This window comes from Tachysurus vachellii, chromosome 22, assembly GCF_030014155.1.
Source record: "Tachysurus vachellii isolate PV-2020 chromosome 22, HZAU_Pvac_v1, whole genome shotgun sequence".
Taxonomy (NCBI): Eukaryota; Metazoa; Chordata; class Actinopteri; order Siluriformes; family Bagridae; genus Tachysurus; species Tachysurus vachellii.
This window is the reverse complement of record NC_083481.1, coordinates 3,778,499-3,793,818: the sequence shown is the minus strand read 5'-3', so window position 1 is coordinate 3,793,818 and position 15,320 is coordinate 3,778,499. Positions and strand designations below refer to the sequence as shown.

The window sequence follows — 15,320 nt, the reverse complement described above, 5'->3', positions numbered from 1 at the left end:
GTGTACTAGTCGATCCAGGGGCATGCCATGGTCCATTGTGCCAGCCAGCTGTGCAGGGCAGCGCATACCAGTTGTTAGTCACTCATCTGGGGCCAGTGTTGGAGCAGACAATGTTGCACCATACTGGCTCTTACACACACATAGACACACAGGTCCGCCTTTGTCCCCCCGGTTAGTGTGGCAAAGCTCAGCGATTAGCTAAAGGTGTTCACCTGTACCTTCTGAGCACGCCGCTTGTCTGCTCTCTGGTTCTGGTGATAGATTCGGCTAAAGTTCGACACGATGACAGGCACAGGCAAGGCTATTACCAGAACACCGCTCAGGGAGCAGATGGAGCCGAAAATCTTACCGGCGATCGTCTTAGGAACCATGTCTCCGTATCTGGAATAACAAAGAAGAAGAAAAACCTAATCAGAAAAGATAGATAGAGAGATAGACAGACAAACAGACATAGAGATAGATAGAAAGATGGAAAACATAGACTGAGACAAAGTATAAGATGAGATTAAATGAGTTTGGGTACGAGTTTGATAGAAACCCATTTGGTATAAATAAGGATCCGGATCCAGAAGCTCAGGAGACTGATCATTTTGTTATCATTCAACAAACACATTTTGCTGTGATAAGTTAATCCTGCACACGTATTATTGTAATTTAATTACACACATGAGAACCCTGAAAATGGCTTTGATGCAAGCGGTCAGAGAGACGACTCTGATTTTTTTTACAGCTGATTGCCATGCTAGGTTCTGACTGGGTAAATCTGTGCAGGAATACCACTGGCTTCATCAGATACATTAGGTACAAGCTAAAAATTGTATAAAGCATTACACAACACAGGGGGGCACGGTGGCTTAGTGGTTAGCACGTTTGCCTCACACCTCCAGGGTTGGGGGTTCGATTCCTGCCTCCGCCTTGTGTGTGTGGAGTTTGCATGTTCTCCCCGTGCCTCGGGGGTTTCCTCCGGGTACTCCGGTTTCCTCCCCCGGTCCAAAGACATGCATGGTAGGTTGATTGGCATCTCTGGAAAATTGTCCGTAGTGTGTGATTGTGTGAGTGAATGAGTGTGTGTGTGTGTGTGCCCTGCAATGGTTTGGCACTCCGTCCAGGGTGTATCCTGCCTTGATGCCCGATGATGATTACACAATGAATGAATTACACAATACAAGTATATTGCAATAAGGGCGTGTCCTAGGACAGGAAATTGGCACCAAATTTTCATTAAAAAAAGTCCTTAGAAAAGCTCCACTTTCTTCATGCTTGTTGCACTAAAGTAATGGTACCTCTGTGAAAATTCTCTGAAATGCCAAATGTCCCTGATTATTTGCAAGAGAGAACACACAGATGTGACATGATTAATTATGGATTTGCCTCGGCAGCTTCACTGCTTTGCAAATAAAAATTACAAACAGCTTCCCTTTGAACCGAGCAATAAGTGCATCGGTAACCTCGGGGGCGAGTTCGCAGAGCAACGATAAGCGCAAGGAATCAATCAGCTGCCGCTCAGCTCATCTTGCATGCCTAAGTTCTTGTGAAAACAGTGATAAAATTAAAGCAGAGTGAGAAAGTGGGCAAGATGCCATGACTTAATGAGATTTGTTCTTTTTTTCAACTGGAATACTGCAGGATTTGTCACTTTTCTGTTTCAATTAAACACCCTTGCACCCGTGACTTGAGCACAAAAGTCTCACTCTGAAATGTCCTTAGTGTCTGTGCCGTCCTGTGGTTCTTTCTCTTTTTCTTCAGTCATATTAAAGAAGACATGGTCGGGGGATACAGTGAACGGACATAGTGTAGGTTGAGTTTTTGAACAAAAACTTAGAGATGTGTTTTTCTACAAATTTCTACATTCAATTTCACTACAGTTTAGCTGTCGGATTGGTTTGGACGTCACTCACCACTCGCTTGGACTGTATATCGTCGCTGTCGGGCGGAAACCTCGTATGTCCAAATTTTGTCAATTTCATATTTTTTCACATATGGATGCTATTGGTCAGTCCCCACGTGGGTCTGTTATTTTTACAAGTTATTAACCAATCTAAAGTCTTGAAAATAGCTTGAGCGCAAATCTCTTAACTCCATTGGACACTTCAACTGTCCACCTCTTCCTCACTCCGCGGGAGAGCTTCACGGCATATTTCTCCTCAAGAAGAGTCGCAACGAATCAACACGTCTTCTGAGGTAAATGTCTTCAAAACACTGGGCTCAAAGAAAAAAAAATGACCCCCACTAGTTCTGGTGCTCGTCTGAGGACAGGAATTTAGCGCAAGACAATCCACTGCAACGCGGACTAAACCCTGTGCACTGCAGATAAGGTACGGCGTTTTTTTAATTTCCTGAAAAATAATGGTTTTGGAGATACGAGGATTCCGCCTGACAGTGACGATGTGTACTGTATCTATAGCTCCTGCCGTGGTTTTAATGAAAAACAAAAAAATTCTTACTTTTCACATTTATTTTTCATCATTACTGATAATTGTATAAATGATTAATCGATTACGAGTCATTTTTTTTCCTGCTTTGTTTGTGTTTTACTGGTTCAAAAATGTGCCCATTTAATAATGTTAGCATTTTTTTAAAATTATTTTAAACAAAGTGATTCTCGCTACCAACATTACTGTAGTTACCATAAAAGCTGAGTTTTAAATTTAAGGCTTTGACTTTTCAGAAGTTTCTCAACAGCTGTATAGTATCTACTTCAAGGGGGCCAATACTTCTAGATTTAGATAGATAGATAGTGTAAATAGATAAGTGCGTGTTTTGTATTTAAAAAAAAAAAGTGTATCTAAATAAAGTGAAGATTTAAATGCTTTTCTTGTCAGATGTGTTGTGAATATTAAATATAGTATAAGCAACATTTCTATGTTGAGATGACTTTCTCATTAATAACAATTACATAATAATAATAATAAAAAATACTAATTTAAAGTTTGGCTAATTTAATTCCCTTAATGCCCTTAAGTCATATTTAATTTCACACAACTTCTGTTCTTGAACTGACTTTCAGTCATGGTGCTTTCATTTGAAATACTTAAGCCTATCTACTGTAGACCCTGGATTTTTTTACTAGAATGTTTATACATGTTTTGAAATACACATCATCTAACACTCACTAATCGCTAATCACAAGGTATATATTAAGTGCAGAATTTGATTTATTGATCATTTAGACAGGAAACTGTTACTGAAAAATATAACCTTCTTATAAAGCAAGTTGAGTTTACATTCATTCATTCATTCATTCATTCATTCATTTCCTACCGCTTATCCGAACTATTCTCGGGTCACGCGGAGCCTGTGCCTATCTCAGGCGTCATCGGGCATCAAGGCAGGATACACCCTGGACGGAGTGCCAACCCATCGCAGGGCACACACACACTCTCATTCACTCACGCAATCACACACTATGGACAATTTTTCCAGAGATGCCAATCAACCTACCATGCCTGTCTTTGGACCGGGGGAGGAAACCGGAGTACCCGGAGGAAACCCCCGAGGCACAGGGAGAACATGCAAACTCCACACACACAAGGCGGAGGCGGGAATCGAACCCCCAACCCTGGAGGTGTGAGGCGAACATGCTAACCACTAAGCCACCGTGACCCCCCTTGTGTTTACATTGAAGATTTATTTAAATATGTGGCTGGTGAGAGTTTGTGAAAGAACCAGAGCAGCTCTTTATTCCAATGTTATTCCAATCTGAATAACAGCTCTTGGATTTGGCCATGAATACATTATAAAAAGAAAAATATAAAAAAGCCTGCTGGCCATTTTCCACCAGGTACATGGTAGCAGTTGGTGCAATTTTCCCTAGAACAATATGATTATTGCACCTATACTCCTACTTCAGCAAAGAAAATATGACATTGTCTCTTCTGGTAGAGTAAAATGACAAAACTTTCCAAAACAAATTTCAGTCTTGACCACAGATAGTACAGTAATTCCACCAGTTTTGGCACGTTGGAATTCCAAGAGATTAAAATTGTTAAAAATCAAGGCTGCTCCATTATAACGGTGAAGCAGCCTGGCATCTGGTGAACAGACAGCATCCCTCAGCTAGCACTGACTGGCATGGTATTAATGATGTCATCCCTTTGGCTCCTGTGTTCCTGACATATGGGCACTTCCCAAGGAGAAATGGAAATAGGAAAAATGATCAGAAGGGTCAAAAAAGAGAAAAAAGAAAAGAAAAACAAAATAAAACAAATGTTTTACTCTAAACAAATTAGTATCAATGCAATCAATGTGTTTTCTGTAGTCCATTCACTATCTACTATCCCCTATGCACTACCTGCTATTCACTATACACTATCCAATATACTCTAGCCACTATCCACAACCCACTACACACTATCCACTATTCAGATCCCACTATCCACTATCCACTAGCCTCAACACTATATATAAGTGCTGTATTATATATATTGGCTATACACTATCCTGTATCCACTATCCACTATATGCTATATTCTATACACTATCCACAACCCACTATACAATATCTGCTATCCACTATATGCTATCCACTATCCGCTATCCGCTAAGCACTATCCAGTATATGCTATCCACTATCCGCTATCCACTGTACATTATCCACTATATGCTAAGCACTATCCACTATATGCTAAGCACTATTCACTATACGCTTTCCACTATCCGCTATCCACTACACACTATCCACTATCTGCTATCCACTATCCGCTATAAACTATACACTATACGATATCCACTATACGCTTTCCACTGGACACTATCCACTATACATTATCCACCATATGCTATCCACTATCCGCTATACGCTATACGTTATACGCTATCCACTAAACACTATCCATTATCTGCTATCCACTATCTTCTATCCACTATACACTATCCACTATACGCTATCCACTATACACTATCCACTATCTGCTATCCAATATCCACTATCCAATATCCACTATACGCTATCCACTATACGTTATCCACTATACGCTTTCCACTATACGCTATCCACTATACGCTTTCCACTATACGCTTTCCACTATCCGCTATCCAATATCCACTATCCAATATCCACTGTACGTTATCCACTATACACTATATGCTATCCACTATATGATCATGGTTTCATTTGCATCTCAGATGCAGAGACTGACGTTTAATCTCCAGAAAAAAAATATTTGCTGTTGCAAAAAAAAAAAAAACAGGATTAAACAAATGTGCTGCTTTACTTGCAAAATTTCATTATTCTACTTCTAGATAAGCCTCACACCAGTGTGAGTACCTTCCTTAGACCTGAAAGCACAGATTTGTCTGGAATGTCTATATGCTGATTCTCTTCACTGAAACTAAGAGACTCAAACCTGTTCCAGCATGACAACAAAGCAAGTACCCCCTCTGACTCAACCCCCTATGTCCTACACAGAGCCCTGACTCTGACTCAACCCCCTACAGTATGTCCTACACAGAGCCCTGACTCTGACTCAACCCCCTGTGTCCTACACAGAGCCCTGACTCTGACTCAACCCCCTATGTCCTACACAGAGCCCTGACTCTGACTCAACCCCTATGTCTTACACAGAGCCCTGACTCTGACTCAACCCCCTGTGTCCTACACAGAGCCCTTACTCTGACTCAACCCCCTATGTCCTACACAGAGCCCTGACTCTGACTCAACCCCATTAAACACCTTAATGAACTGGAACACCGCCTGCACCCCAGACCTCGTCACCCCACATCACTACCTAATCTCATTAACGCTCTGACTGAATGAACAGAAATCCTCATATCTAGTGAAAAGCCCCTGAACCATGAGCATCACCCTTCCCGCCCAGACATCTTTGTTAAAAGACAAAGACAAGAAAAACAGGAAATCAATTTTGAGGAAATGTCTTCATTCTCTTTTATCATCTCAGACCTGTGCTTGCTTTTGTCTTCATTAGAAGCGCCTCTGCAATTACTTTTATAACAGGGGCGAACTCCTCTCCAGCGGCTTCTAGCCGATTACTTATTGACGGACATCAAATGAAACAAAGCGGATTGGCCACGATGACGTCCAGTCGATGAGGAAACAAAAACAAACCATTTATCTGAACGGCTGAGAGCTGAGGATGTTTAGAACGACAGGTCGTGAGTTGTGTGCCAGAGAAGCCGAGGAACATTCAGACGAGGTTTCTACAGATAAGATCGGGTTATCTAATCATTTCACAACCGTGCCTCTGACTACCTTTTCCACATCAGCGGTAATGACTTATGACTCATGTGTCAGATTTGAGCTCACTTTCGGAGAGATAGATCGACCGTCTGTGCAAATTTGCCGCAGAACGTCGGATGTGGTCCAGGAGTTAAAGAGTCTGTCTGAACTTGCGACGAGCTCCATGAGCTGGCGAGAGGGGAATCTAATGAGAGAGGTGAAATCAAAGTGGAGCTATTCGTGGTGAGATGGAGTCGAGGGAGCTGGCTAATTTCTGTTTAGACCCTCAGGGGGGTGAAGCAGATCTTAACTTCTTAGGCATGAAAAGTACAAGAGAGAGTGATGGCCTGAGCAAGCCATTTAGAACAGAAGAGCCCAGTTTGTAAAATCCCTTTAGTGCTTTCATGCTTATTTATATCGCTTTAGCATTTATTGCGCAAAAATGGATTCGACTTGCTAACATTCAGCATTCAACATTTGAACTTCCTGTGTACGTGAAAGTTTATTAGATAGTTAGATAGATAGATAGATAGATAGATAGATAGATAGATAGATAGATAGAATTAAGATCACAAACACAGTCTCACCTCCTCCACACAAAGATGTGCAAATAAGGCAAATGAGTTGTTGTTTTTTTTTTTTAAATTACATCCACCTCAAAGGCAAAGGTTTTATTAACACGAAGGCTGTAAGGACACAATAATAGAGAATACGCTAATGTTTATTGACTAAAAGGATTACGAGCTCGATCACCCACCGTTATCTCAGCATATTTCTAGAAGAAATTAATTGAAAATCATTAGCTCACCTTCATTAAACAAACACGACCCTGTAATAGCATCTGTAATAACTTCCATTTCTGCTAAATATAAACAAACATAAATGTCTGCACCGCTACTGAAAGTTTTTTTTTTTCTCAAACCCCTGGAGTTTCTTTTGCGTTATTACAATTTAATCATTATTATGGCTGCTGATAAATAAGGAATGCGAGATTTTTTGTTTCGACGCATTAAGAGCTCGCAATGAGATCAAAATGTGACTCTAAATGCGTGTTTAATGAAATTAATTAATCCGTTAAAGCTGTAGATAAAAGACTCATAGGCTAAAACTGTAGTGCTAGCTGTAAAACGTGGTGATACATAAATGTGCTTTAGCTAAAGTAATTTTTCAGAGGGAAGAAGTACTGTTAATTCATGGATTAATAAATATTCATTAGTATGTTAAAATTGTGTTAAAACTATATTTAAATTAAGTTAAAGAGTTCTTTCTTTCATACTGTTTAACATACGTTTCGGTAACGATCGGAAACCTCATTCTAGTAAAAGTACTGGCTGAGGAAACTTATACAAACTGTTGTTAGTCGTGATCATTTCTCTGTTTTTCTCAGGGGTTTAACAGATACAACCATGGTGAGCAGGAAAGCATCACAATGAATAGTAAGGGCTACAAAAGCAGAAGACCACATGTTCGCCTCCAACAAGAATCCGAGGCTACAGACTTATTAATATGCAATGTTTTTAACCGTCTTTTGAACTGTCTATGGGTGGCACGGTGGCTTAGTGGTTAGCATGTTCGCCTCACACCTCCAGGGTTGGGGGTTCGATTCCCGCCTCCGCCTTGTGTGTGTGGAGTTTGCATGTTCTCCCCGTGCCTCGGGGGTTTCCTCCGGGTACTCCGGTTTCCTCCCCCGGTCCAAAGACATGCATGGTAGGTTGATTGGCATCTCTGGAAAATTGTCCGTAGTGTGTGATTGCGTGAGTGAATGAGTGTGTGTGTGTGCCCTGCGATGGTTTGGCACTCCGTCCAGGGTGTATTCTGCCTTGATGCCTGAGATAGGCACAGGCTCCCTGTGACCCGAGGTAGTTCGGATAAGCGGTAGAAGATGAATGAATGAATGAATGAACTGTCTATTGAACCGAACGGGACTTTTCAATAGACAGTCTTAGTATCTTATAGAGATTGTTAAATAAAAGGAAAAATCCAAATCCAAATCATTAAATTCAGGTGTTCCAATTCCATGGGGGTAAGTTTGATTTTGACATTGGTGGGGACATAATTTATTTGTCATTGGTGGGGACATAATTTATTTTTCATTGGTGGGGACATAATTTATTTGTCATTGGTGCGGACATAATTTATTTGTCATTGGTGGGGACATAATTTATTTGACATTGGTGCGGACATAATTTATTTGTCATTGGTGGGGACATAATTTATTTGAAATTGGTGGGGACATAATTTATTTGACATTGGTGGGGACATAATTTATTTGTCATTGATGGGGACATAATTTATTTGACATTGGTGGGGACATAATTTATTTGAAATTGGTGGGGACATAATTTATTTGTCATTGATGGGGACATAATTTATTTGACATTGGTGGGGACATAATTTATTTGTCATTGATGGGGACATAATTTATTTGACATTGGTGGGGACATAATTTATTTGACATTGGTGGGGACATAATTTATTTGACATTGGTGGGGAAATAATTTATTTGACATTCGTGGGGACAACATTCCCCATATTTTGTGCATAAAACTGTTGTTATAAGAATACTTTCTTACTCACATACCGGTAGCTGCATAATCACGTTGCATATTGCTTCATACAACTGAATCTAGCTGCAGCCTCCGACCTCAACACATTAGCGAGATAGACAAAGCCAATCAAACAGCGACGTTGGTTAGAGAGGCAGGACTCAAAAAAGGCAAAGGCCAATCCTTTTAGAGAGGTGAGTTACAGAGGCAGGATTCATTGTAGGGGGTAGATCTGTTAACCGTTTGTGTTCCACAAGTTGCGCTATTTTTTACAGAACGCCGTTGATTCCTGGATAAATGTTAAATGAAATAAGTAAAAAAGCACAAGACACAGAAGGACATCAGTGGTTATGTATAAATATATATATATAGGCTTGGTCTAATTATTGCTAGGGACAATTGAGTGTTCCCTGGATATTGGTAAGGACATGTCCCTACCGTCCCTACCCAAATCGACGCCCTTGTCCAATTCCTTCCATGGGCACAGGTGTATAAAATCAAGCATGCATGCAATCTACAAAGTGGCAAGCCACGTGAAATAAATGACCAACTTTCTGCTGTGTCAGTAGCTACAGACCTCCGAACAATGTGAGGCCTACAGATTAGCTCAAGAACAGAGCTTAAAGAGCTCCATGGGATGGGTTTCCATGACCGAGCAGCTGCATCCAAGCCTTACATAAGCAATTACAATGAAAAACATTGGACAGTGGTGGCGTGGTTTAGAGCAGTGGAGAGGCGTCGTCTGGCAATCCGATGGACGAGTCTGGGATTGGTGGTTGCCCGGAGAACGGAACTTGCCTGCCTGCATTGTGCCAAGTGTAAAGATTGGTAAAGAGGGGATTATGGTATGGGGTTATTTTTCATTGGTTGGGCTTGGATCCTTAGTTCCAGTGAAAAGAACACTTAATGCTTCAGCATACCAAGACATTTTGGACAATTTTATTCTCCCAACTTTGTGGGAACTGTTTGGGGATGGCCCCTACTGGTTCCAACATGACTGAACACCAGTGTACAAATCAAAGGTCCATAAAGAAATGGATGGTGTGGAGGAACTTTTCTGGCCTGCACAGAGTACAGACCTCAACCCGACAGAACACCTTTGGGATAAATTAGAGCAGAGACTGCGAGCCAGACCTTCTCGTCCATCATCAGTGCCTGACCTCACAAATGCGCTTCTAGAAGAATGGACAAAAATTCCAATAAATACACTCCTTAACCTTGTGGGAAGCTGAAGAGTTGAAGCTGTTATCGTTACAAAAGGTGGACAAACTTTATATTAAACCCTATGGATGAAGAACGGGTTGTCAATAAAGTTTATGTGCATGTAAAGGCAGACGTCCCAAAACCGTTTATGTTAATCTAACAAGGCTTTTAGAGCGTGTTTTTGTTTTTCCTTTAGCTGTAGCACTGCACCGACTTTAGCTGAAGAACAAAACCGTGTGCTAAGAACAACAAGGCAGAGCAGAGTAGCCACGGGCATGACGCAACCTGTTCGTTTCATCTGTTTCGATGCTCAAAGCCTTTTTGTTTCTAATAAAGAAAAAGCACAAGGTTGTATACTGAGAGGAGTAAACAAAGCAGAGGACATGGAAACAGGAACAGGGTCTGTATTACCAGCTCGGCTAATGAGCAGCGGGAGGATTATGAGCTCTGAGTCTCATTCAGCTTTACAACAGAGACTCATTCATCATTTACTCAAAAAAAGTACACGAGCTTGAAAACTCAATTACGGCTGGTCCTTTGACCAGAGACTGTATTTATTTTCGGTGCTAACTAACACCAGGTGATATTTATTATTCATGAATACATAATGATTCATGGTGAAAATATATATCATAAGGTTCTCACAGGATATATTTCACGTAGTACAGTAGTCCATGGCAGTACTACACACACATTTACACGCACATTCACATCTAGGAGAAAGTTAGCAGAGTCCGTCCTGCTTCTTGCATGTTTTTTGGGAGGTGGGAGAGAACTAGAGGAAACATACCTAGACTAAAGCCGCGTTCACACTGCAAGTCTTAATGCTCAATTCGGATATTTTGCTCAGATCTGATTTTTTTGTTTGGCTGTTCACATTACCTTTTAAAATGTGGCCTATATCAGATACCAGTGTGAACTGTTTGCTGTTTCGAACTGACCCGCATGCGCAATGACGTCACACGCAGCACGCCGTTGTGCTAAAGTTGGCGAGGTTATGGAGGAAGTAAGCATTTTCGCTTTCCTTTCTAAATGTTTGTGTAATGGTAGCACAGAGATGCAGTGTTTTGAAAATTTTCGGATGTCGAGGGCAACTTTTGATTATTTGATCCATTTTGTAGGCGTAGTCACGTTTGTGTGCGAACTCGCCGGCACGTAATTGTGACGAATGTCGATGTTGTTAGACGTAAAAGTCGCATCAAATCCGCCTCGGTTGTTCACACTGCGGCCACATTGGAAAAAATCAGATTTGGGTCTGATTCAGGACCACATATGGAAGTGGTCTGAATCTGATTTGAAAAAAATCAGATCTGGGCTAGATTTGAGTGTTCACACTACTCCTGAAGAAGTCTGACCTGCTCACTTGACCCCAAAAAAATCAGATTTGGGCCACTTTTACCTGCAGAGTGAACGTGACCTAACAGTAATATGAGCTCAGAATCTTGGATCTGTGAGGTAGAAGTGGCTAATATGATAATGTCCTAATGAGGTTTTTGTGGGCAGTGGTGGATGAGTGGTTAAGGCTCCGGGTTGAGGGTTGGGTTACAGGCTCCAGCACTGCCAGGCTGCCACTGTTGGGCCCTGGACTAAGGCCCTTAACTCTCTCTGCTCCATTGGTGTCGTATCACGGCTGACTCTGTGCACTGACCCCAACTTCCAACAAGGTGGGATACGTGAAGAAATCATTTTACTGTGCTGTAATGTATATGTGGCAAAATAAAGGCTTTTAAATAATAAAAAAGGAACATAAAATAAATAAAATAATAAAAATAATTTAAAACAAATAAAATAAAATGTAAAGCAAAAACAATTAAAGAACAAAATATATCATTTGAAAAAGTGACATACATACATACATACATATCTCCACATTTTTTTAAAGAGTTTCATCTGATGATTTATTTTTCTCAAATTTATAACAGCTTCATATTTATCCATATATTCTTTAATACTGAAGAATTTTAAGTATTCCAGATGTCCAAAAAATAATAATCCTGCATTATAATTCTAATATAAAACAACATGATTGACAACATGCAGTAGAATTTTGACTAGAGACCAGCTACAGGTGAAACCTTGGGGAAAAAAAATTATGACCATGTGATAAATTGCAAAAGAAAAGTATATTTTCTATAAAACTCTACAGTTTATGCCGCTGTTGTCCTTGAAGCACATATTTCTAACCAGAACTCTTTAAGGAAAAACATAAAATAAATCTTTATCTGGGGGCACGGTGGCTTAGTGGTTAGCACGTTCGCCTCACACCTCCAGGGTTGGCGTTTCGATTTCCGCCTCCACCTTGTGTGTGTGGAGTTTGCATGTTCTCCCCGTGCCTCGGGGGTTTCCTCCGGGTACTCTGGTTTCCTCCCCCGGTCCAAAGACATGCATGGTAGGTTGATTGGCATCTCTGGAAAATTGTCCGTAGTGTGTGATTGCGTGAGTGAATGAGTGTGTGTGTGTGTGCAATGCGATGGGTTGACACTCCGTCCAGGGTGTATCCTGCCTTGATGCCCGATGACGCCTGAGATAGGCACAGGCTACCCGTGACCCGAGGTAGTTCGGATAAGCGGTAGAAGATGAGAGAGTGAGTGAGAGTGAGTAAATATTTATCTCAGTAGCTAATAATATAATAGCATAGCATTACTAACATTCCCTTGCTGCATTGTACACAGTATATACACATCTATGTGGTTCCACAGAGAAAATAAATAAATCTGTACTAAAGCTCTGGATTTGCTCCGAGGTTTGACTTGCGCTCTATAAATAAGAAATTTACCACAAGTTTGGAGTGATGTTGTCCGTGTGTAACAGACATCTTAATGTTTTAGTTTTAAAAAAAAAATACGTCTGATTTTTTCCAAGTCATTTCTAATGTCTTCTAGATGTAAATCAAGGTGTAGGAAATTGTGTTGTAATCTTGAAGCCATTTTGCAACCCATCGACTCAGGAAGGCCAAATCACTGGATCAAGATCACGAGTCGGTCTACACGTGAAGGACTTTTTTTTTCTCCCCCCAAAGACAGTAATATAAAGAGGAAAAGTGCTGGAGGCTATATTTCTACATTCAACTGGAACAATGGTTCAGGAACAAAGTCTTTTTTCCACTTGGTTGAAAAAAAACCATTAAGCATTCAGCCACCATTTATCCTCCAGGCGAAGCTAAATTTTTAAACTTGAAAAGCAACTCTAGAAATAAAGCATTTGGAAACTTTCGAGCATCAGTCCAAAGCCTGCACACGATTTAAAGGCTTTATTGAAATGTTTATTGTGCAGATGGAGCTTGTTGCTTCATAGGAAAAGTTATTCAGATGGCAAACTGGACTAAGGGTCACAAATGTGTCAACTCTAAAGGTGTCTAGATTAGAAAGCGTTTAACATTTGATAATTCTGGCAGCTTTAATGGGTTTAAATGTGTTTCTTGAGGTTTGTAATTGTAGTTTAATCGAACACGTTGTTCCTAATGGCTCCTAATAACGTCTAATTTGATTCTGATGGTAATCATCAACTCATAAAAGAAAACCCTACTGGGTTCTGGTGGTATTCCAGAGTAAATGGAAAAGCCCTAATGAAAACCTAGAGGATTCTGATGAAACTCATCAAGCTGGTTCTGATGGACGATGACGGAAACCATTAGATTTTTATTTAGATCAGATACCTAGATGCATTTCCCTCATATCCCTTTCATACATTCCTTTTCATATGAAATTGTTGGAATATCGCTAAAGTCATGTTTAACAGAAAATGATACGATTTAGATTTCCTGAAGATCCAAACACAGGAAGAAGAAGAAAAGAAAAGCATGTTGGGTCGGTCATTCGTCTGTAATGTTTTGAGAAATGAAATCAATTTGGAACAAACGACAAGCTGCAAATAATAGACCGAAAGTAAATCGTTCATTTAAAAAAAATAGATCTTTAGTAGCGGCACGGTGGCTTAGTGGTTAGCACGTTCGCCTCACACCTCCAGGGTCGGGGTTCGATTCCCGCCTCCACCTTGTGTGTGGAGTTTGCATGTTCTCCCTGTGCCTCGGGGGGTTTCCTCCAGGTACTCCAGTTTCCTCCCCCGGTCCAAAGACATGCATGGTAGGTTGATTGGCATCTCTGGAAAAAATTGTCCGTAGAGTGTGATTGTGTGAGTGAATGAGAGTGTGTGTGTGTGCGCCCTGCGATGGGTTGGCACTCCATCCAGGGTGTATCCTGCCTTGATGCTCAATGATGCCTGAGATAGTTCGGATAAGCGGTAGAATATGAATGAATGAAAATCTTTAGTAAATTATTAGAATATCCTTAATGTCCACATTTTGTTTATTCCACGCACAAAAAAGAGCAGAATGCAGCAAAGAATTCTTATAAAAATGTACCTTAACTTTACAGTAAGCTATTATAATTTTTTTCTGATTAAATGTGTGTTGAAAATTCTACATTTTTAAATGAAGAGAGTTTGAAGAACTAAAACAAGTATATTATGAATCATATGTATAACAGAGTATATTTTTTTATTCTATTTCTTTTATAAATAATATTTTAGAATGACAATTAATATATTTTTTCAATTATATTTGATCAAATTTAACAGCAGACTATAAAATCCGATAGACGAGTCGTGCCACGTATTTATCTTTTGATAAAGGTGAATAAAATACGAACAAGTCAAATCCTTCCTCAAAATCCTTGCTATGCTTTAAACCACGCAGAGCCTGAAGTCGATAACGCACTTAATGAGATGGATTTAAAACCAGTCATTATTCCGGTGTTTGATCCTCCAACAATCAGTCTCTTCTTTTGGATCTTTTGGATTTCACCGGTGTTCTCAAAATAACTGCTAATACATTCTCGGTTGTATAATCAATAATAGCACATTGTGTGAAAAAAACAAAACAAACCCCAAAAAAAAAAAAAAAAAAAAAAACGGAACTTGATGTAATTAACAAACACATTCAAGTAATGAATGAAGGAATAATTAATCACTTAATTAGTTTTTTTTCCTGTTCTATTATCTGTTGAAAGCGTGCATCAATATAATCCATTTCTGTAACAATACCTTTATTGCTCTTTGTAATTTTTTAAAGCATGTACAGAAGGAATGGAATATCATTCAATATGTACTTACTGATATCCTAAAAATGTAAATAGAATACATGGCTTTATTTTTGCCTGGAGCAGAGAAGGTTAAGGGCCTTGCTCAAGGGCCCAACAGTTGGGGCTTGAACCCTGATGCTCAGTTCAACAACCCAGAGCCTTAACCGCTTGAGCCACCACTGCTTAACCTGTTTGTACCTCACACAATTGAGAAAAGCATCTTAACAATCTGATATACGTATCACAAAACCTAGTTAGCATCAGTGGAAGTCTTAAAAGTCTGTTAAACTCTTAGACTGTTAGACATTTTCCTGATTT

General features: G+C 40.0%; 1 protein-coding gene across 2 annotated transcripts in view; it reads right to left on the bottom strand.

The window, feature by feature from the left end:
• Positions 1-15,320, bottom strand: part of LOC132837837 (potassium voltage-gated channel subfamily D member 3-like) — a 92,998-nt gene that overhangs the window by 18,660 nt on the left and 59,018 nt on the right. Inside the window, exon 3 of one of the 2 annotated variants that reach the window (XM_060857737.1) lies at positions 213-381. In XM_060857737.1, coding sequence (XP_060713720.1) covers positions 213-381 — 169 coding nt within the window. The remainder of the gene's footprint in view (positions 1-212; positions 382-15,320) is intronic. The other variant, XM_060857738.1, reaches the window with a different exon arrangement.